A 24,160-nucleotide genomic window follows, 5' to 3' on the forward strand; every position below is an offset into this window, starting at 1 on the left:
ACCAACCTATTTTTTTTTTTGTCTAAAGCAACGAAAACAGAATAGTACAGTCTCTATAACTTTATGAATTATTATTATGTACATTTCGGACTGGCTTAGTCACAATTTCCAAATACCACACATCCCTGAAAGTGGGAATAGCATCCAAGGCCTGCATGGATCCAAGGGCGCCAAAGGAGTCTTAATGATTTAAAAGACGTCAGATGCATTATTGAGAAAGACACGCCATGACGTTCTCATCTCAGACATTCAAAGCAGCCGTGCCCATCTGGGGCCTGACGACCCGTTTCCACAGAGTGTGCTCTACTATCTGCTAATGAGATAATCCCTTATTTTAAACACAACCATTCCTAGGATGACAAGGGCTGGGATAAATGCATACAGAATCAGGAAGTCTGCTGTGAATCTGGATGTTGCACCTGGGCTGATCCTCTCAATGAACTGAATTCCTTGATTGAAGGCACACATTGGATTGGTTGTCACAGAACCATTTGAGCTGCCTGCTGGGGAAAGAGTGACATTGTGAGATACAGGCATTTGGTAAATACTTGCTGATTAAGAAGTAATTTCATTAGCCAAATGCCCACTAAGTGCTTAGCACCCTGCCAAGTACCCTTCTTCATGAAAGATAAAGGGCATGTGAGACAGCCCCGAAATCATTATTAGATGAAGCAACGGTAAGTGTTCTGGGCCTTGGCTGCATTTGAAGATGGAAATGGGTTTGTTTCCAATTTGGGTACATATTCATTCCCATAGCACTGATAAAAATCATAGTCACTTATTATCACTTAACATTGCATATCGATATCTAAGATTACTGGTGTTATCACCTAAAGATCTTTATAACAACTAAACAACTATTCAATTCTTCCCTGTTCTTTGCTGTCTTCACAGACTGGCCTGGAATTTCCAACGGCCAGCAGGGCCTTGTTATGTTCCCACTGCCCTCTCGTGGGGTTGGGGAATGGCCTTTAGCCAAAAATGGCTTTACTCCGCTCTACACTATGTACATTCGGGGAACAAGGGGCCACTGCTTTGTTCCTGTCTCAGCCTGCTCAGTAGAAACTGATTCCATTGATTTGAGAGAGAGAGAGAGAGAGACATCAATTTTCTGTTTCATTTATTCATGTACTCATTGGTTGCTTCTTGTATGTGCCCTGACTGGGGTTCAAACCCACAACCTTGGTGTATTGGAACGATGCTCTAACCAACTGCTACCTGGCCAGGGTAGGTGTCATTTTCAGAAAACATCAGAGTGGCCTTAAGCTATTGACCTTTGACAGGTGTCTAAATTGACCACTGCTTGTTTCATTTTAAAAACCAGGGAAGCCCTGGCAGGTTTGGCTCAGCAGTTGGAGTGTCGGCCCGCGGTCCAGAGAGATCCGGGTTCGGTTCCTGCTAAGGGCACGTACCTCCGTTGCAGTTTGTCCTCAGCCCCGGTTGGGGTTGTGCGGGAGGCAGCCACTCGATGTGTCCCTTTCACCTTGATGTTTCTCTCTCTCTCCCCCTCCCTCCCTCTCTATCTGAACAAAAATGGAAAAATGTCCTTGAGTGAGGATAAAAAAGAAAAGAAAAGAAAATGTTAGACTTATTTCAAGGCAAAGTTTTAAGTCTCTTTATCACAAGACATCCCTTTTATTTAAAAAAGACATTTCCCCCAGGAAGTTGCTTCCTCGAAGTGACATGTAAAAATAATATTCCAAAATAGAGGACTTACCACAGGTGAAGTTCCGTCCATAGAACTCATTGACTACGAGAATCTCACAGCAATATTTTTGGAATGTAAAATAAGTGAAGATTTTAAAAGGAATGGGCATTTCTTCTATGTTTCTAAAGAAAAAGAAAAAGAGAAACGAAATCTAATAGGTTCTGGTAATAGTCCTACCAAACAAAAAGAAAGGCAACCCTTATTTTTGCCAACACTAATACAGTTTTTTATCGCTCGTTATAAAAATGATGCTTACTATAAAAAACTTCAACCAAAACTGAGAAGTATAAAGAAATACCACTGCCCAGAAATAACTGTTGCTAACATTTTGGTGATACATGTGATATGTGTGTGTGCATTTATAAGATTTTACATAAATGGAATTAAACTCTTCATGTTCTAACCTGCTGTTTTCCAACCAAACATATGTCTTAGACATCCTTGCAAGTCAGTAAGCAAAGCACGCTATCATTTTTAATCACAGCTTGGTGGTTAATTGTAGTAGAAAGCTCAATTTAACAATTAATTCCCTGATGATGGATTGGTGTCTGATTTTTTTGGTAAGCACCACTGATATAAATACAATAGAAAAAAACATACCCAACGCACATCACATTGGAGGGGATATCTGTGATTAGACATATTTGAGGGTGCTAGTACATGGAGAATAAACCACCATACAAGGGGAAGGATGGGGGGAGCAAGCAGGCGTCCATTGTGAAATGAACTGTCTCCTCTTCCGCCTGTTTCAGGAGAAACCTCATGCTGACCTTGTGGCCTTCTTGGTCCACTGAATGGCTTCTATCAGTCAACAAATATGCATTCAATTCTTCCTGTCTGCAGAGCACTAGGTGCTTGAGGAATTCAATGGATATATCCTACCCCTCAATAACTCACAGTTCAGTTGGGGACAGACTTTATTTCCTTAAGACTATAAAAGTGCACAGTAGTGAATGGCATGTGTCCAGAAAGTCTGAACACATAGTAGCACATGTCAATAACATTCTAATATTTAGTATTTATGGCTTCAGTTATTCCCAAGTGACCCCCAAACTCCATGACTGTCAGTCCTTGGTAATTTTCTAAGGCACAAAATTGGATTAGTCCTATCGAGAGTCTGCTAACTGGAAAGGACGGGTAGGAACCTGGGGAGGAAGTAGGGGAGAGGAAGGACACTCTGGGAAGGCAGACCGGATATGAGCACAGGCACGCCCAGGGCTGCATATGGGACAGAAGAACTAGACAGGCTGGGGCAGAGGACAGGAAGTGGGAGCAGTGGATGACTGGGGCCTGCAGGGGATTGACAATGAAGGGCCATGAGAAAGATCATATTGAAATCAGTGTTTTCAGAAAATGTGGCATTGGCAATAGGGTGGACCAGAGTAAGGGCACAGTAGGGACAGCAAAAAAGGGAGCAGGCTACAGCAGAAGTTCAAGTGTGAGATGATAAAGTCCCGGAATGGGATGACGGACAGGACGGCTGCCCAGCCGGCTCGTGTTACTCCTTGAGGTGGGAACCGCCACACAAGGCAACGCAAAGGAAGGCCCCGCGTGCTTTGGTGATTTGACACAGGATAAGAAAACCCACATGACGGGATGACAACTCCAGTGTGTAGGCAGTCCAGGGAGAGAGAGAGTACTCATTCATTCATTCACACAATTCAACAAATATTTTTTGCAAACCTAATTGCGCTGGCCACTGAGAACTGTTATGGTGAATGAGACAGATGCTGCCCTCAAAAGGGTGACAGTCTATCAAAAGAAGACTGCAACGTGAGGCTGACATGGGCTGAGAGAAAAAGGGAGAGCTCCTGCCCGCTGGTGTGGCTCAGTGGCTGAGTGTCGACCCACGCACCAAGAGGTCGCTGGTTCGATTCCCTGGCAGGGCACATGCCCAGGTCGTGGGCCCGATCCCCAGTGGGGGGCGTGCAGGAGGTGGCCAATCGATGTCCTCTCTCATTGATGTTTCTATCTCTCTCTGCTTCTCCCTTTCTCTCTCTCTAAAATCAATATAGGAAAAAAAATTTCTTTTAAAGAAAAAGAGAGCTCTTCTAGCCAAGGGAATGATGGGCAGGCTTCGTGCAGGTGGCAAAGGGAGACCAGTGGGACAGTGAAGCACATGGGAAGAGACCCAGGCTGTCACAGAAGCCCTCGGAGTGCTCACGAGAGAGAGGGCCCACTCATCGACGTGTAGGGATATGGCACTGTCCACGTTATATTGTTAAATGGGAAAAAGAGCATGCATACTCTACCCCTTCACAAGAGTATGATCTCATTTTTATTAAAAATTATACGAATGTCTAGCAAGACACACAACACAATTTAACTCTAGGTTGTGATACTTGAGTAACTTTTACTTCCTTCCTCACATATTTCAGTGTGGTATGCACCCCCGCCCCAAGAACTTGCAGGGTTTTGAAAGCAGAGATGAAGGTATTTTCAATCGTGTTTAAAGGAAGAGGCAGCCCAAAGCTCCGATGCTGCAGGCAGGCGGTCAGAAGAGATGATGACTCGAGGGGAAAATATAAACTCCATGACTAGGAGGAGGATGTGGTTTCCAAGAGCGGAGTGTCAAGATGAAGAAGAACCCAGGTGAAGCCTTGGGAGGTTGAGATTTTGCAAAGAACCTAAAAACATTTGTTAGTGTTGGCCACTGCCTCTCTTTTAAGAACAATTAATCCCCTTTTCCTACAAACCAAATGCATAAAAATTGCCAGATTGACTGGAACCCCAACTGATTGAAACATGTAACAGAAGATGCTGTCCAAGGCTGGGTCTGTACCTTGCTGGCTTGATTCCATGCCTTGGGGTGATTTGATGTGGGCATTTTTCGGAGGTGCCTGTGAGCCACGTAGGCACCATAGAGAAACGCAACGTAACTGTTGTAAACAATAAAAACCCTCCTGTCTGACCCCCAACTCACTTCACTTTATAACAGCTCACCTTTATATAACTCAGACAGCATATGGAGTGTTTTCACATCATGGTGTAATTTGCTTCTCGGGATCCCTTGAGGCAGGTGGGGCCTGACATCACTATCTCCACTTTATAAATGAGGAAACTAACTGAGATAGAAAGGGACTTGCCCACGGCCATACAGGCTCAGTGGGAGAGGCAGTCTGCCTTCAGGGTCTGTCCTTTCTCCAGGGGGCCACAGGCCTGCCTGGGACAGTCTTCACCTGGTGTGACTGGGGCTGAGTCTGAGGTTAGTTTTCTTCCTGAACGTGGGTGGCTCTGAGAGTTAAACAATTAAACATATAAATATAATTCAGATGCTCAGTAGCTTTTTTGTCTGATGTTTAAGTAAAAAAACAGAGTCCTGTTCACAGTTCCTCAGGGACCCACAGGTTACCTACTAGATCCCACTCACTTGTACCTTTCATCCTTCCTGCGACGACTTTTGCATGTATTTATTATATTGCATGTATTTTTTAAATATACTATTAAGTATACTATTATTTTTTTATATCTTTTCAAATATAAAATATTTGACTTATATTGTATTGCTTTTTATTTATGTATATATCTTTCTCTTGGTTATAAAATAATGCCTGTCGAGTATTAGAAAATTCACAAAATATAGGAAAATATGAAGAAATAAAAATATATCCCCCAGAATGAATTCCTGTTAACATTCACTGCATGTCTCTAGTTCTGATGCTTTCTCAAGCAGTCGTTTATCCTGCGGGTTCTGTCCTTACCTGAGTTTTCTTACTTCCTAGAAGTGAGGACTGAGAACTGGAAGAGAGACGTACCAGCGCAGAAGCAGAAAAGAATTAAATTCATGCTATTTAGCTTGTAATATAGGCTGTGGGTTTTTCTTCCTGATGTTATAATGGCTTATTACACATGAATCATCTTGATAACATGCCTAAATTGTCATTTCCTGGTTCTGTGAAGACACCTCATTGAACAAATGGCGAACAGTTTAAGGTCTAAGCAATAATGGTTAGCAAGCACTATAAATACCCCCAGACTATAGGTGACACCTTTAACTAGTTTCACATAGCTCTTCTCTGGAATTTCTTAAAAACCGTCATTATGAGGTGATCGTTACGGATCTAAGTCATACCGATCCAAGTCCTTTGACTCACCGTAACTTACCTGAGGAACCCAGAGCCCACAAGCACCCCAGCGATGCAGAGCAAAGCCACTATACTGTTGACCACGTTTGGATTTTGGACCATTCCAAGTAGCACGAGAGTTAGAAATTCACCAATTAAGTGGGGGGCCAGGAGAGCAGCAGAAAAATATCCAAATCTGGCAGCCTCGGGGTATAAGCCCAGAGTCCTAAAAACACACAAGGTCTTTAGTTTCTGTCCAAGGGTTATCATTTAAGAAAACACCACACTTGCCTTCTATGAATGAGTCCACGGTGGTTAGTGGTGGGGAAGGGTTCGCAGGGCAAGCCAAACTCCCCTTTGAAAGGCCTTTCGGGAACAGAGCCAACATTTGAGACCAGTTATTACTGCCAATTGTTTCTGTTGGCTCCAACTCAATGTGAGACACATTTTCCCCTTTACAGCTCCTTCAGCTCTCACAGGGAAACAGGAACAACTGACTGCAATGAATAGGGTTGTTGAACTCTCCAGGCTTCTCCATAAATAACCATGTTCTGCTCCATAAATAACCACCGCTCCCATCTGAGCTAGCCTACTACCTACCCTAATGCTAGTGCTCCTGCATCTGTCTCTCAGCCCCTCCCTCCCTGGATGTCATCCCTGGTATGTGGGGTTACTGATAGTGGGAAAACCCTTCACTGCTTCATCTTCCATCAGATGAGGTCTACTCCATTCCATTCTTGCCTTTCATTCTCCAACCCTTTCCATCTATTTGACCTTCATTTTCTTGTAAATAGACTACCCTATATCCATGCCCCTTAACTCTTATATTACTTTCACCAAAAGCATTTCCCTGGTGAAAGCATCCTCAACATCCATGAGACAATGGCTGCTCTTTCTTTCATTTGTAAAGTTAGGAAAAGGTGTGGCGTGTCTTACATCACCCACCCTGCCAGTCTTCAAGACCATCTGCCTTTCCTCTCTCACAAAACATGAAGTTCGCTTACACCATTGATCCTCTCATCCAGTGCAATCCTTCGTGACGTTTACGACACTCTCTCGCCCTTGGTGATTGTACAGCATCTGGACCAGGGTCATTCTTTCCGCTCCTATCCACTACCATTATCCTCAAGGTTGTTAACCTTCTTGATGAACCATCAACTTCAGCGCCTCCTAATAGGTAACCTGATCGATTTCAGGGGCTTCATCCAACTAATCTTGATCACTCACCGTATCTTGGACTTGTTATTACTCAGAACTGTTCCACTTCCAGGATTTCAGATTCTGAAAATGCCCTAGTAAGCATGGCCTCCCTCCTGTCTTCCATTCACCAAAGCCCTTGCTGCCTCAGATCTTTGTCCCCTTCTGCTATTCTCTGCCTCACCAGTCCCCACACCTGGAGGTCCTTGCTCTCTCACTTAAGCAACGCAAGGTGTGTTGAACAAGGCATAATGCTGTCCTAATTGGATCCCCTCTGCCACTTTGCCTCAGCTGACTCCAGACCCCTAGTTTTTCCTCATTGCTTATTGGGCCTATCCCATCACAGCTAATAGAACCATTTACTTTAAATTACTCCCTCTCCCCAGTTTCAAACTCTCTCCCCAGTGCTCGGCAGGTGGAACCACATTCCATTTTATAGATTTCTCGCTATCTTTATCCTCCCTCCACTCACCTCTTCCCCTATCTTTGCCAAGCTTGATCCTACCTACCTTGATCCCTGTTATCCCGATTCCCCTATCCTTACCGTGGTCTACTCTGTAAACTTCAGTTGTGAAGAATCCAATTTTTCTATAATTTTATCTAGTCTCCATCTAATGTTTTTTTTGCTGGTGGTCTTATTTCCCATACCCTAAAACAAGCATTCCTTGAGTCTAATAATCCTTTAAGCACCTGTCCCTCTGCATCCTACCCTGTATCTCAAAGGTTCTCAAACAGCATCTGTTTCTTCCATCTCACTCCTTACCCTTGTAAGCCTGACTGAATCGTGTTTGTGTGTTCATTTATTTTGGAAGATTGCCAATGGCCTCCTAATCTTATGCCTCATCTCCTTGAGCCTCTGCAATATTGAATGGATCTACTACACCTCCCTGAAATTCTCTGCTCTCTAGGCTTCTCTGATGCTGCTCGACCCTTCTTCTCCTTCGACCTGTCTGACAGCCTTCTGCCTCTTCATTGGATCACTTTCCTCTTCCCACCCTCTGAACGTGCCTCTTAAGGTTTCACACTCGGACTGCTTCCTCCCTCTCTGACACTCTCTCCTCCAGCATCCATTCCCAGCTCCTTGCTCCTACTCTTACTTTTTATTTCCTCCAGCCTATCACCCAAACCTCGGGTTGACATCTCCAGCTGGGTGTCCTGGAGCATCCCAAGTGCAATGTGTTCAGGACCAAATTCATTCTCTTGGCGAACTTGATAAAGATGCTGCCACTTTCCATTCCCTTGGGCTGAAAACCCAGGCGTCGTCCGTGACTTTCTGTACACCCCACAAACATTCCATTTTACTTTCCCAGCTTCTCAAAGTGATCGCCCCTTTCTGTTGCCGCCACTGCTCTCTTCATTAGGGCCTCTGCCTTCACCACATACTGTTGCCAAGGCTCCCCGGGGCTGTCCAGCATCTCTGCCTTTACTCTACTGAGCTGCCAGAGGGATGACAGCCTCACCCTCCAGAGTCCCACGCAGATGGGTCCAAATTCCTCTCCCACGTCCCCTTATCAAATCCACATGCTGCCCCTCCCCTACTGGGCTCCAAGGCTGGTGGTCGTAGTTTCCACTGTTCCTTCCAACCCTTCACTCCCCCAGTGCAGTCTTCTGTGTTTTTGCTTCTGAGCCTGTGCCCTTCTTCTTGCTTCCTGATCCATCTGCTGAAATGCTGCTGTCTCTCAACTTCTCCTCCACAGAGTCTCCCAGCCCCTCTCTCCACCCAACCAAGTAGACTCTTGGAAAGGGTTTACTCTGTATAGACCATACTTGCAGTGCAGTCTGGGACTCGACCTGAAATCAAGCATGTTGATAACCTACTAAACAGGAGTGCTGATGTGGGGAAAATACAAAGAACTCTTGGTTCTCTACCCTGCAGCTGTCCCTCTACAGGTCCCTCTGGCTGTTTGGGCCCACGGGAGGCCTGGCCCGGGAGGACTGGACACCTGCGAACCCCTTACCAGTAGCACACACTGCTGAAGATCACGGTGGCCACAATGCTGAAGGGGAGGGCGTGCAGCACATACGCCAGCAGCATCTGCCACTTCTGGTAAAGGCCGTCCTGGCTCTCCTGGTCACTGACAGCTCGCAGCACAGGAACTGGGCATGGAAGGCAGGTTGTAGAATAGTCGGTCACCACACAGCTGAGGGAGGGAGGGCTAGCCCAAGCTGAACTTGAAATCTGATGGAGCTGGATGGTGAGGACCAGCTGGGCTCTCGAGTTCTCATAGAGTTATGATGCCCTCCAACCCCAGAAGTCTACACTCTATCTGAATTACAATACGGTTGCAAAAGTTGTCATAATTTATTTCCTTCTTCCTCATGTGGGGGAAGGGGTGTCACCAATTCAAGAACGTGCATGCAAAAGGGGCACAACAGTGATGTGAGCCATCCTGTCCTCTGCAGGTCTGGTACAGAACATCAGACAACTAGGTATTGCTTCAGGATTTCCACTGAGTCTGAAAATTCAGCTCTGGCTGTCCTCAAATAGGCTCCCAAAAGAATGTAACAGCTCAAAGTCAGCCAGGTACCCGGGCCCCCTGGCCTGCGATTCCTAATGGCCAACACAGGATACCAGGGACAATCTTTCTAAACCTTGCCCATCAGCACCTCATACTTCATGTTCCCCTGGATCCTTAGGGACCCTCAGAGAGATCCACTCTGTGGGCTCCTTCACACTAAAGGCAAGCAGCTCAGTAGTTACCTCTCCCCAGAGAGAGAAGCTGGAGAAGGCCAGGTTGAGCTTAGAAAAAATACCCTGATAATGGTGGAGTCCTGTAAGGTGATGGCTGGAGACATTCAGGGAGAGGGGGCCCCCCACCCTGCCCTCCAGGGCGCACCTCCGGGGCCTGGCACTTACACAGATTCACTGCATTGAGCATGCCTGTGTACGGCATGGCACCCACAAACTGGTACAGGAGACCCACGCGGTCCTGGAAAGCGCCTTTGAGCACATCGTTCTGGACCCGCACAAGGAAGAAAATGACGAACAAACCCATGATCAGATTCTGAACCAGACGCATAACCACTGCCAGCTTATTTCTCATTAAGTTTCTCGTCACTCTCCTGAAAGACAACCCCGTTTTAATACCTTTTCTTTTGTTGGTGGATAGAAGAACCTACAGTGGGGTGAGTCTCTTACCTCAAGAGAACACACAGTTTAGAGACAGTTCCAGGGGAGTCTCTGGTTTTGAAAGGAACCATCGGTAATGTTCTCAGGTGCTTTGTTCTTTCAATATTTTCCAAGATTTTGTGATAAATTGCGGATTCTCTGTAGGCAGATTCAATTATCTGGACTCTCTTGTAGGTTTCCATTTCCCGCTCTTTGCTTTGGGTATCCACTGATGTCAGGTCCACTAAAATTTTTCCCAAAAGAAATAACCCGTGTGTCTTTAAGTGCACATATATACACAACGGCTAATAATGTATGTTTCGTCATTGGTTTAGGAGTACTAGCTGTAACACCTCATCCCACCAGAGTAATCCTTGTTGTTAATGCCCACCTATAAAATCAGACTATTTTAAAGCCACCCCAGGGCCATGAGGATCCCACTGGGACTGTATGGGAGAATTCAGAAGCTCAGCTAATTTTTCTCTGACCACATAAGCATGCTCCAATTTAAAAGGGATCCCTCATCTTGTTCTGACCCAGCTAAATTAATTTCTTGAGGATTAGAAACACCAGAACAAAAGCAAAAATAAAACCCACTAGGGCTGGTGTCATCCACACAGAAATCTGAGATGATAAAGTTCAAAAAACATTTATGATGGTGAGGAATGTGCATGAAAACTTACTATAAAAATCAAAAGGGTTTGAATGTTCAGGACAAGGGTAACCGCAGCCACTGAAGAACTCGAGCATTTCCGCTGGTGTCCCGCAGAAAACCAGCTCTCCGAAGCTCATAATGGCGATTTTGTCAAAGAGCTGATTGGACAACAGACAGTATTAATGTGTAATCAAGTCACCACATCCTTATGGGAAAGTTCCCAAACAACCGGTCCTTGATGACCTCAGCCATCAGTCTTTAACTGCATCCACTGAAGACACTCAAAATGCACCCCTATTTTTTCAGCATGGGTTGCCCCTGAGCATCCAGCCTGTGCCCAGCCTCACATCTGGGGTAAAGGAGAAGGAGGGGGCCTGGTCAGTGAACCTGGGTTTGAGGCCCAGCCATGCCATGGAGTGAAAGTCACCTTGGACAACCTTGGACTATATATATATATATATATATATATATATATATATATATATATAATCTCAGATCCTCATCTATAAAAGGCAAATAATAGCTCCCTAAAATAGCTCCTGGGCGGAGAAAGTGAGATTTTTGGAAGAAAACTATATGATTTAGTGGAAAAGCAGTCTTTGAAGCCAATGAACTTCCAGCTTCTTATTAACTGTGTGATTGTGGCTCGATTTTGTATCATTTCTAAGTCTCACTCTTCCCTGTGAAGTGAAAATACATGCATCTCACAGGACAGGTGTGTGGATGAAATGAGCTGGTGCATAGAAGGTATTCGGTAAATGGTAGGTGCTGAAGGAAGTGAGCCCTTCCCATATCAGGAGCTACTGGCTCCAAGAGCTCTGGTTGGTGAGTTCTAACTAGTCTCTACCCTGGGATCCCAGTTCAACACACACATGTACCACCCTCGACGAGCTGAGCAAGAATGAGAAACGCCCCCCCTCACCTGGAAGAGCTCGGAGCGGGGCTGGTGGATGGTGAGGATCACGATGCGGTCCTTGCGAGCCAGTCCTGCTAGCAGGACTATGATCTGATTTGCTGTCATGCAGTCCAGGCCCGTGGTCGGCTCATCGAACAGCATGACCGCTGCCGACAAAGAAGGGGCGGACTTCAGAGTCACTCAGAATTTTGAACAGTTCCTAATTTGAGCGTTTTACCCCATGCCAACAGTGCACAGTGAGAAGTACCTGCACCTACACTGTCAGCCTGAGCCCAGGAGAGAGCCTGACCTGGAAGGACCCAGCTCCCAGTTCTGGAGCGTATTTCAGGCATAAGCCTCGAGGGAACAGGGCAGCAGCCGGCTCAGGCCTCTCCCATGGCACTGTGGACTGCCGGGGCTCCGTCCAGGGGCCCTGACAGGACAAGGGCGGGCGGGCTGGCACCACGTTGTTTTAAAAGGCTGAGAGGAGGTTGATTAAAAAGACACAACTGTGTTTCATGCCTAGCACTTTCCAACACTAATAAGGTCTTTGGCACTGCAAAAACCTAAACCTGTGAAACCAGGTCCAAAGTGGGCAGGTGTTCGGGTTTTTTAGAGGATTTAACTGTTGTTTATTTCTACCCCAAGAGTGGCAAGGGCTCTTAAGAGCATCTCTTATTTGCCTTCTAGGGACCTGCCCCCATCCGGAGAACAGGCAGGCTTGGTCTCCCAGTGACTATGTCCTCATCCAGGTGCAGGTAGTGGTGCAGTTTCCCCAGGTGATGGAGAGACTGACCAAACCAAGCAGGGGGCCCCTCCCCCCCAACATAATCACTTTTAAGTGTATCGCTCACATTCCTACTTTAATTCCTGCCATTTCATAAATACTTCCAGTCACACCAAAGCACCTGGCTTCCCACAGCAGACACAAGTGTTAACTGCTCCTGTAAGAAGTGGGGATCAGGACCCCCTAACTGAACATCAAAACACAAATGAGTGCTTCTGAGTCCAAGAGCTGTTTGTTACTTGGATGATGAAAAGAGCATCAGGAACTACATGCATAGTACTTGCAAGAAAACTGAATCTTCAGTTTGCAAAAACCTCAGTGCAAACCCGGTTGCAGATGGAGACCGTAAAGCAAGGGCCTAGTGTGACGAAAGGGCCTCACAGGGAAGAGGCCCAGGCAGCAGCGAATGCTGGTTCTGGGTCCCACTTACTGGGATCCTGGAGGAGCTGGGCTGCGATGGAGACCCGCCGCCGCTCGCCATTGGAAATTCCCCCAAAGTTGTAGTTGCCGACCAGCTGGTCGGCCACGTGGCTCAGACTCAACTCGGCCATGACCGCCTCCACCTGCAGAGACACAAAGCCCAGGAAGGCGGTCGCTGTGCGGCGGCTGTTCCCATCACAGCCGGAGGGTGGCGTAGGAGAGCCAACACCCTTCCCTGGAGTGCTCCGCCACTCTCAGGCTCACCACACCCTGGGGAAAGCGCGCCTATCCCAGTAACAGTTTGGTTCTAATCACAACATAATACATGCAGCTGATTAGAATGAATGCTATGGATTGTTTTAAAAAGTCCGTAGAGCAACCTAAACTGCTTACATAAGCTTCCAGGAAACAGTGGAGACTTCACTGGACTCCTGTTTTCAGATCCTGCAGTCTGTCCAATCCACACAGAACCCCACCCCCACCCCCACCACAGGCAGTGACAACATATCTTGTTTTTTATTTTTATTTTTTTAGTGTTTGGTTTTCGAAACTTTATTAGAATAAATGTTTTGTTTTGTTTTAAACGCTATTTGGTTTTAAATAAACCTGATTTCCCTTGTGTAACCCTGGAGTCCCCTGTGGTCCAATCTCAGTGAGATTTTGCATCAAAGAAATATAACCCAGCTATCAAAAGTAATTAAAAGTAATACTAATCTTTACTTGAATCTCTTTAAGGACTTTAAAGGGGACCTGGTTTATAACCTACAGCCACACTTCTTAAAATTTCTTCTCCCCCAATTCTCCTCACTCTGCCTTATACCCTACAGCTCCCCGCCACCCTCCTCGCTCCTCATTCTCAGCTCCCCACAATGATAACCAGAAAACTCCTTACTGACTCTCTAATCAAGAGGCTGGTCTTTTTCCTCCTCTCCTCCTTTCCCTCCTCAGCTTATCCCTTCTCCAGGGCCCCTCCAAAGATCTCTGTTTCTGCCTCTGCCCTTACCGATGACCCCCTACCTGCAGAAGGCCCTGGGCAAAGCAGAGAGAAAGGGACTGAGAACAGTGATCACATATATGGTAGTGAGTTTTGTTCCTATACACCTCTAATGAGATTGTGTTACTTTTATAATTGGGGAGCACTGCATTAAAAAAATGACAAAACAGTCCTGGCTGGTTGCTCAGTGGTTAGAGCATCGCCCATGGACCAATGAATCACGGGTTTGATTCCTACTCAAGAGCACGTAACTTGCCCTGGCCGGTTTGGCTCAGCGGTTAGAGTGTCGGCCTGCGGTCCAGAGAGACCAGGGTTTGGTTCCCGCTAAGGGCATATACCTCGGTTGCAGTTTGTCCCCGGCCCTGGTTGGGTCGTGTGGGTGGCAGCCACTCGATGTGTCCCTTTCACGTCGATGTTTCTCTCTCTCTCTCTTCCTCTCTCTCCCTCCCACTCTATCTGAACAAAAAAATGGAAAAATGTCCTCGGGTGAGGATAAAAAAAAAAAGCACGTACCTGGGTTGCAGGTTCGGTCCCCAGCCCCAGTCAGGGTCCTGCAGGAGGCAACCAATCGTGCCACATCAATATTTCCCTCTCTCTCTCCCTACTTGCCTTCTACTCTGTCTAAAAATCAACAGAAAGATATCCTCAGGTGAGGATTAACAACAACAACAATAAAATAACAGAACAAACTAGACTGGAGTAAAAGGGGCTGAGTTATGAAACAATGTTCCAGAGGACACACGGGTGCGATCAACAGCATAGACGGAGCTTTGACCAAAAGAAGGGACACATCTAAACAGACACAAAGGCACTAACAGAGGTTAAACCTGCATAAATAAACCAGTATGATTTGTTGTGGGCAAAAGGAGGGTCTCCTCCTACCATCGGAGTAGAAGGATCTTGAAATCGAATTCTCTTACACTGGCCAGGTTTATGCATGCACCAGCCAGGGAAGGTTCCTGAGCGTCCCTTTCATCTGCTCTGCAGCAGCAAGAATGGGGTAAACCTTGCCCTTCCTGGGTTGGAAGAGATGGGTGGACAGAGGAGACATCTGTTTCAGATGTCTCTCGCCTGGCAGGAAGCCTCTCCCCTGTTTTGCAAACACTATTGGGAATGGAATTCAGAGACTTAGGCGGGACCATTGGGACAATGGGGATCCATTGAGATCATCAACCTTCTCTGTGTTACATATCCTCAGAAACCGATTTATTTATCACACATCCAGTAGAGATGCATTACTATTCTATTAATCATAGAGGAAAAAACAGATTCTCAGAGAGTCTGTAACGTGCCCAAAGTTATGCCATTTGCAAATGGCAGAGCTGGGCCTGAGAGCAGGACGGTCTGCAGTTCTCTCCAGTGGTCCATGAAGTAGAAGGTTTAGCTGAGAGCCTGGCAGAGCCTGCCCACATCGACCATGGCTTACGTTCAGGTTCCTCAGGGGACCAAGGCAGATCTGTGCTCTGTCCTCAGTGATCACCAGCACTTCCTCCTCACTAAATTACTTTGTAGGATTTGACACCCTGTAGACTGGGTTTGCTCAGAAAGTACTCTGAAACAGGGAGAACTTTTGCTGGACATTTAAGGTCTGCCAGGGAGAGGGACCGTTCACCAGGAGGCAACTGTGCCATCAACTGATTGCAAGGTATCCATGAATTTTCTAAATATTTATGCAAACATGCATTTTCTGGGGAAAGAGCTTAGTAACTCTCGAGTTCTCTCAGCAGGGTATGTGACAGAAATGGGTCACTAATTCAGAAGAATCTGTTTATGACTGCACTTCTCCGACCCAGAGAGCAATGGGGTCTTCTCCTACACACTTTATTTTTTTGTTAATCCTAACCTGAGGACATTTTTTCATTGTTTGCTTGTTTGTTTGTTTGTTTTAGAATGGAAAGGAGGAAGAGAGAGAGAAACATCGATGTGAGAGACACACTGGTTGGTTGCCTCCCAAATGGCCCTGAGCTGGGGAGATCAAACCTGCAACCCAGGTACATGCTCTTGACCTGGAATTGAACCCAAGACCCTTTGGTTCATGGGCCAATAATCTAACTGCTGAGCCAGGGCTTCTCCTAAACATTTGAGAGATGCATACTAAACAAGCAGAGAGGAAGCCTGCAGAGGGACTCAGCTGTCACTCACTGTCAGGGCCGCCAAATCACATGAACATGGCTCTGCCACTGTGGGCTGAAGACTCCGGCCTCCATCTTCTCAGACCACAGTGGGGGCTCAGGAGACCCCGGAGGCTCAGGGCAGCATGATGGAGCTAGAGGGCCTGGGGTCAAGTCCCAGCTCTGCCAGTTGTCTGATCTAAATCACCTTGGGTATCAGGAGATAACGCCTCCCTTACAGAAAGAAATGAGATACTGTGTTTGGACAAGGCCTGATCAATACCAGCCAGATATGAGAGACTAGCTTTAAGCTGGGGGAATAACAAGAAGTTCCTGGTGAGCACCCTCCAGCAACCGTGTTCACGGAGGAAACAGGCTTTGGCATCGCCCTGTCAGGGTGATGGTCCTTCTTGAGGGCTGGGGCCCTGGCGAAGGTGCCTCTGGAGTGAAAGCTATGCTGCAGAATTGTCTAGGACCCACAAACAGACCGAGTTCCACCCTCCGAGCCCTAACTGAGAGTCCAGCGCAGGGACAAGATGAGCAAGTCTGGGGACAGTCTCAGCAGTGCCTGATAAAAATGGGGTAACTTGCTGCACCCTCAGCTGAGATTCCCTGGAGCCTTGATGGCATTAAAGAAAGGCCATCCTTGGAGCCTGAACTGCAGCTGTAATGTCACTGGTCTTGTCTGGCAGCTCAGCGGGCCCATTTCTCAGGGCACTGTGCCTGCTTTGCACTGTCCTGGGCTCCCTGTGCACTCCCAGGCCAGGCCTGCACAGTCCAGACAGAAACCAGGCGGCGTGTCCAGGTGAGGTCCCCGCGGCTATTTCCAAACTGCATGCATTTAAAGAAACAGGTAAGAATGTAGAAAGAGGTGACAGTTCAATAGTTCCTTTTTTCATTACCTTCATCCAGTTTGGATGAGGCATATTCTAGATGCCTCAGAGAAAGTTGAGAAAAATCTCAACAGGGCTGCGGGGCAACGCACAGCAGGGAATTGAAACAAATCTGTTCAACTGCAGAGCTCCGAGGGCGGCACCATCCCAGAAATAGTGCGGGCCACATGCAGAATTCCAGTATCTTAGTAGCCACAGTTTAGGAAGCAAAAAGAAGCAGGTGAAATTAATTATAATAGTATAATTTGCCCTGGACAGTTTGGCTCAGAGGTTAGAGCGTCAGCCTGCAGTCCAGAGAGACCCGGGTTCAGTTCCAGATAAGGGCACGGACCTCGGTTGGAGTTTGTCCCCCGGCCCTGGTTGGGTTGTGTGGGAGGCAGCCACTCGATGTGTCCCTTTCACACCGATGTTTCGCTCTCTGTCTCCTCCTCTCTCTCCCTCCCACTCTATTTGAACAAAAAATGAAAAAATGTCCTCGGGTGAAGATTTAAAAAAAAAATTGTATAATTTAACCCAATACAGCCCAAATAGTATCGTTTCAACCTATAATCAATATTTTTTAAATTATTGCGCTATTTCACATTCTGTTTTTTCAGTCTTTTTAAAAGCCGGTGTGTATTGCACACTCACCGTACATCTCAGTTAGGACTCGTCACATCTCAAGTGCTCAAAGTCACAGGTGACTAGTGGCTGGCACACCGGACAGTGCAGGTCTAGACTCAGAAGAGGGGGTGAAGAGTGACGGGGAGGGATGGGCCAGTGGAGGGAAGAGCGGGTGCGAAGCCACGGGGCGCTGAGCCCCGCGGTGCCCCAGCTCAGGTCGCTGTGGAGTCGGGCGGCACCCACCTTCTTCCGGATGCAGCCCCGGGAGCCCCCGCGGATGGCCAGCAGCGCCGTGTAGCCCAGCGTCTCTCGCACCGTGAGGCTGCTCAGCAGAGTGTCGCTCTGCGGGAGAGGGGGCGTCAGGGTGGCCGCAGGCCGGGCTGCGGGGCCGGGGCGGGGGCGCGCCCACCTGCAGCACGTAGGAGAAGCAGGCCTGGAACTGGTCCCCGCGCAGCGCCTGGCCGTTCACGCACACCTCCCCGCTCAAGGTCCCCGTGCGCCGCAGCCTCCCGGACACGGCGTCCAGCAGCGTGGTTTTCCCCGAGCCTGGTGGGCAGGAGAGAAGGCCCCGGGGTCGTCCTCCATGGGGCATCCCGGGATCTCCCCGAGACCCTCGGAGGCCGAGTCGGGGGCCAGCTCTGACTTGTTCTCTCTGTAGCCTCGTGGCACGAATGGGCCTGTCCTGTCCCCTGACTGAGGCACAGCCATTTCTCTCATGCTGGTCAGGACTGGAGGGGCTTCGTCTGCCTATTTGCTGTTAAAGCCAGTTCCCATGGGAAAAGACAACATAGAATCAAAATAAAAGGGAAACCAGCCCTGGTCGGTTTGGCTCAGCGGTTAGAGCGTTGCCCTGCGGGCCGGAGGGACCCGGGTTCGGTTCCCTCTGCTAAGGGTATGTGACCCATCTGACTTGGTTGCAGTTTGGCCCTGGCCCTGGTTGGTCACGCGGGTGGCAACCACTCAATGGTCCCTTTCACTTCGATGTTTCCTTCCCACTCTATCTGAGCAAAAAATGAAAAAAATGTCCTCGGGTAAGCATAAAAAAATAAATAAAATAAAAAGGAAACAAGGGCTCTTGGAAACATTTGGTCCTAGGACACCTGAATTTCTTTTTGTGGTTCCCTGGGATCGTCTGGTGGTTCCTGAAAGTGGGGACACCACGTAGAACCCTGCTAACCAAGTGTGGTCTGGGGACCAGCAGCACCAGCATCGCCTGAGAGCTTGTTAGAAGGGCGGAATCTCAAGCCCTGCCCGCAGCCACGGAATGAGATTCTGCTTTTTAGCAAGATCCCTGGGTAATCCCCAAGCACAGCAGAGTCTGGAAAGCAGCTTGGCGAGTCGTGGGCGAAACCATGTTGGCCTCAGCCGGCGCCGGGAACTTTCCGCAGGAGGTGGGAGTGAACAAACTCCCTGGGGATGGGGCACAACCAGAGATCTTGGGTCAAATATTTGTAAAGAGACTGCTTGTTGGGGGCAGGGGGTGTGTGTGTACAAAGATGAAGAAGCCACACTCCCGTCTGCAACAGTCATCTTTTCTACCCCAGGACTGACCAAGCTCAGAATTAGCCCCAGCGCGTTCAGGTGGTCAGTGTGGGGAAGAGAGGAGAGTGACTGTAAAGAAATGAAAGGTGCCCTGGTAGAGCGTGACCTAAGGTCCAGAGAGACCTGGGTTCGGTTCCCGCTAAGGGCACGTACCTCAGTTGCAGTTTGTCCCCGGCCCTGGTTGGGTAGGGAGGGTGGCAACCACTCGATGTGTCCCTTTCATGTCGATATTTCTCTCCCTCTCCCTCTCTCTCTCTCTCTCTCTCTCCCTCTCCCTCTCCCTCTCCCTCTCCACTCTATCTGAACAAAAAATGGAAAAATGTCCTCGGGTGAGGATAAAAACAAAACAAACAAAAAGAAATGAAAGGTGACTTCCCTGGGGCTGTCTTTCAAAATGTGCCAGTCACCATATGAGGCCTGGTGGGTGGTTTTCTAACTAGAAGCCTCCCTGACCTTTCATTTCTGGGATCCGATCTCAGCTCTGACAGAGCTCCCAGGATCCTGGAGCCTGGATGCCAGTCCCATCGTAACATCAAAACTGGCCTCCTTAAGGTCATCAACCTTAAGGTCATCAAGGCTACTTCCTCATTGCCAAATACAGGGAACATTTTCCTGTATGTCCTTTGACTTCTCAGCAACATCTAATCGTGTTACTTGCCCTTTTCTGTAAATTTCTCTCTCCCTTGGATTTGATGCCACTTCGTCCTCTTGGTTTAATGCTGCTGGTCTGGATGCTCCTTTTCAGCCTCCCGTGGGTGGCACTCAGGGACTCTTCTGGGTCTCCTGCTTTTCTTATGTCACACACTCTCACTGAGCAGCGACCAGCACGATTCTCCGCCCTGCTCAAGCCTTCGGATGACTGCAGCCCGGCTGCCTTCCGACCACAACCTCATGGAGGCCCCAGACAGAACTGGCCGAATAAGTCTCTTCCAAATTTCTGACTCATGAAATAATAAATGATTTTTATTGCTTTAAGCCACTTAGTTTAGGAATACTTTTTTACATGGAAATAGATAATTAATACAGTCTTTTTTGAATGTGTCAAATATTTATTAACTCAGTGAAGTTACCCGCAGGATGAGAAAGGTCATTTATATACACTATGTATAGTCAGTGGAGAATAGAAGGTTAGAGAAAGTAGCAAAGCTAGACACAAAAATGGTTCATGCCCTAAAGTATGTCACCAAAGACAAATTGGACTTCATAAAAACTTAACAATTTTTGTGCATCAAAAGGCACTACCTTAGAGTAAAAAGGCAATCCACAGAATGGGGGAAAATATTTGCAAACCCCTGATAAGGGGTTAATATCCAGAATATATAGAGGACTTCTAAAACTGAACAACATAAAACAGACAAACAGTCCATTCAAGACTGGGCAAAGGACTTGACTAGACATTTTTCAAAAACAACAACACACACACACACATATATATGGCCAATAATCACATGAAAAGATGTCCAACATCACTAATCATTAGGGAACTGCAAATCAAAACTAAATTAAATACTACCTCATGCTCATTAGGATGGTAACTATTAAAGAAAGAAAGAAAGAAAGAAATGTGATGGCGAGGATGGGGAGAAATTGGAACCCTCATGCACTGTTGGTGGGAATATAAAATGGTACAAACAGTGTGGAACACAGTATGGTAGGTCTTCAAAGTATTAAAAATAGAATTACCATATGATCCAGCAATTCCACTTCTGCATAGATACCCAAAATAATTGAAAGCAGGGTTTCAAAGAGATATTTGTACACCCATGTTTATAGCAGAATTATTCACCACAGTTAAAAAGTGAGAGCAGTCCAGGTATCCATTCATGAATGGATAAGCCAAATATGAAATATTCGTGTATATATATATCCATTGTGTGTGTGTGTGTGTGTGTGTGTGTGTGTGTGTAGTATTCAGCCTTAAAAAGGAGGGAAATTTTGCAATATGCTACAACATGGATGAACCTTGAAGACATTATGATAAGTGAAATAAGCCAGTCACAAAAAGACAAATGTTGTATAATCTCACTTATATAAAATAGAGTAGTCAAAATCATGAAGACGGAAAGTATAATGAATGGTGGCTGCCAGGGGCTGAGGGGAGGGGAGAGGGAGGAGTTAGCCTTTAATGGGTAGAGTTCCAGTTGTACAGGATGAAGAGAGTTATGGGAATGCCCGGTGGTGATGCTTGCTCAGCACTGTGAATATATTTGATACCACTGAACTGCGCACTCAAAAATTATTCAGATGGTAAATTTTATGTTATGTGCATCTTACTACAATAAAAAAAGGAGAAAGAGAAACAAACAGAAAAAAGGTTAATGCCATACAGGTCAATAAAGCCATGACCTTTGGGGTTATCGTGCCTAAAAGGACAGAAATTGTTTGTAACTAGTCTTCTGCGAGGGAACATGTGGCACTGAATCTAGGTCCTAATGGACAGCAAATAGTGAGTCACTTCCCTGGAGGGCTGGCGACCCTAGGCAAACTTGTACCGGACCATTCTTCAGTGAGACTTTGAACACCTAAGTCATCGCGTGCTTCACTAATCAATACTGTTCTAGACAAGACACCAGTGAAAGCGTGTCGTTTTATGAAACACTAACAGTAATTCGTAAACTTGATTCATTTGCTTACTTATTGATTCGACAAATATTTAGTAAGCACTTACTATGTGGCCAGCCCTGTTCTAGTTGTTGAAAGTACATCAGGGAGAGAGTGAGAAAGAGAGAGAGAGGGAGAGAGAGAGAGAGAGAGAAAGCTTCCGCTGTTGTGGAACTTAAAGTCTGCTATGAATTCATGTTCAGTATAAAAGGACGGACACTGTCATATCCAAGTGACAAATTATTATAGAAATAACAGCTTTTGTTCTTTTTGAAGAAGTATGTTATAATTATTAAAAGATAAGTTAGAATGACCTGGATGTCATGGTACATGAATATAGTTAGAAATGGTTAAAAATTGGAAACAAGAACAGACAGGAAGTCTTAGGAAAGTGGAAGTCTTAGCGAATTCCTTTCCATTTAATCTCCACGTTGCCATTGCCATCCAGTTGTCCACCAGCTGCAGCAGGGGGGTGACTATGGATTTAACGCCTCAGGTTGAAAGAGGCTGACCATGTTTAACTTCACAGACGTCCATTACGCGTCTCTATGAGAGAGAGTCAGGCAAGTGGAGAACCAGGACAGGTCAACAATTTGCAAGCAAGAACTCAGTCAAGAGGCCCCTCTGTGAAGCCCTTTTGTCAGAATCTTTCATCCTTAGAATGTGCAGGATAACACAGTGCAGGGGACACTGTGTGTCACACAGCCCTCCTCTGAGGACCAGTGCACCTCTCCCGCAGCTGCTGAGGAGTCCCAGCCATGACCCTCCCAGGACAAAGACTGGCTGATGCAGAGACACAAACACAGACACTGGATTCAGGCTCAAGTGTAATCATCGTGAAAGAGAAGAAGGATGAACTGGAGAATGGACACATAGATACCCTCAGTGAAATATGTAATATTTAATACCTTAAAAAAAATTTTAAAAGCCCTGGCCAGTTTGGCTCAGCAGTTAGAGTGTCGGCCCGTGGACCAGAGTCCCAAGTTCAGTTCCCACTAAAGGCATGTGCCTCGGTTGGGGTCATGTGGGTGGCAACCAGTCGATGTATCTCTCTCACATTGATGTTTCTCTCTCTCTCTTCCTCCTTCTCTCCCTCCCACTCTATCTGAAGATAAATGACAAAATGTCCTCGGGTGAGGATAAAAAAAAATTTTTTTAAATAAATAAACAATAAATAAAAAGATCTGAAGCGAATATGGTATGATGTTAAATTTATAAAGCCAGGTGTTAATACATAAACATTCTTTTATTCTCTATGCTTGCCTGTATGTTTGAAATATATCATGATTTAAAAGGACCAATAAATATGGGGAATAAGTGGGTATCTCTGTGCTCATCATACTCCTTTTCCTGTTTCTAGGTGGGGCACAGGTCAGCGAAACTGTGTTTATGGAACTCCCCTGTGTGCCAGGCGCTGTGCTGAGGGCTTTGCATACCTTGAAACATGAATCAACTTTCATGCTGGGCAGAACTTCAGTCTTTTTCAAGGACCTTTCTATAGGTGACACATTAGTACCAGGTTCCTTGCATTCACAGTCAGATACATCATTAGATTTCATTCCAATATCAGACTTGTCACAACTTAAACCTGTTTCTTCAAGGTGGTGTTGGCATCGAGCCCCGCAGAATCTTTGGGGCCCTCCGGGGAATTCAGTGCTCCCCTTCTCAAGCTTACCTGAGCTGCCCAAGATGCACAGGGTCTGCCCGCTCTCCACGTACAGGGAGACGTCTTTGAGGACCTGCCTGGTCCACCGCTGCCGACAAGACGCCATGTCCCACCAGGGCCCGGCGCGATGGCTTGAAAGGAAACCCAAGAGGACAGTGGCAGACTGGGGTCTTGGGAAGGCCCCCCTTGTCCCCCAGCACTAATGCCAGCTCTGCCCCACCCCAGTTGTCTCTGGACAAGTTCCTAAGTGTGCTTTGGCCTCTGTGTCCTCTGTGGAGCCTGGCAGACAGCGACCGAAGATCACCTGCGTGCCAGCTCTCTGCGGCTGGGAGGCAGCAAACAGGACACTGCTTATCCTTCGGGTGATCCTGCATTTCTTCACCAGGCTTCACTGCACCTCGTGTTGTCAGCGCCCCCAGTCCCCAAACCCTCTCCATCCACACCGAACAGCTCAGCTCGCACACAAGGGGGACACATGGGAAGGGACAAGGGGCACTGGGGCATGAGGCAGAGCACAGCCACGGGCAGGAGGAGGGGCCGTGCACCGCTGTTCCTCGTCTATCTCTGGCAGCCCGTTCCTCTCCTCTCTCCACTCCATCCACTAAAGAGGGAGCCCGAGCCCGAACACGTGCCCCCGTGCGCCAGAAGCCAGCAGAGTGGTGAGCAGCGCGACATCTGGGCCATGCCCGCCTTACCTGACGCTGTAGGAGGCGTGGAGGATGCCCAGGCTGTGCCGAGGTTTTGCCGAGGCTGCAGGGACCTCCTGTGCCGAGCACAGAGAGCCTTGGTTGATTTGGAGTCCTGAGGACCCCCCGGGGGTCAGAGATGGGAGTTCACTCATGGTCAACAGGCAGCAACGACAGGAGAGGTTTCTGGTGCCCGGCTGTCCCCGGAGTGGCCTCCGCAGACCGCCAG

The 24,160-nt window shown here is 47.2% G+C and overlaps 1 protein-coding gene across 1 annotated transcript; it reads right to left on the minus strand.

Annotated features, from left to right (window-relative positions):
- Nucleotides 1-306: 306 nt before the first annotated feature.
- ABCG5 (ATP binding cassette subfamily G member 5) lies at nucleotides 307-24,086 on the minus strand. The gene is made up of 13 exons (XM_036263254.1): nucleotides 23,941-24,086; nucleotides 23,255-23,376; nucleotides 17,846-17,982; nucleotides 17,680-17,778; nucleotides 12,846-12,978; nucleotides 11,656-11,795; nucleotides 10,762-10,891; nucleotides 10,109-10,322; nucleotides 9,827-10,032; nucleotides 8,928-9,066; nucleotides 5,813-5,998; nucleotides 1,718-1,830; nucleotides 307-500 (listed from the first exon to the last, which is right to left on the minus strand). Exons 1-13 carry the CDS (start codon nucleotides 24,084-24,086, stop codon nucleotides 307-309), a joined length of 1,959 nt encoding a protein of 652 aa, XP_036119147.1.
- Between the last annotated feature and the right edge of the window lie 74 nt (nucleotides 24,087-24,160).

The sequence above is a fragment of the Molossus molossus genome, unplaced genomic scaffold (genome assembly GCF_014108415.1).
Source record: "Molossus molossus isolate mMolMol1 unplaced genomic scaffold, mMolMol1.p scaffold_m16_p_15, whole genome shotgun sequence".
In the NCBI taxonomy this organism is placed as follows: domain Eukaryota; kingdom Metazoa; phylum Chordata; class Mammalia; order Chiroptera; family Molossidae; genus Molossus; species Molossus molossus.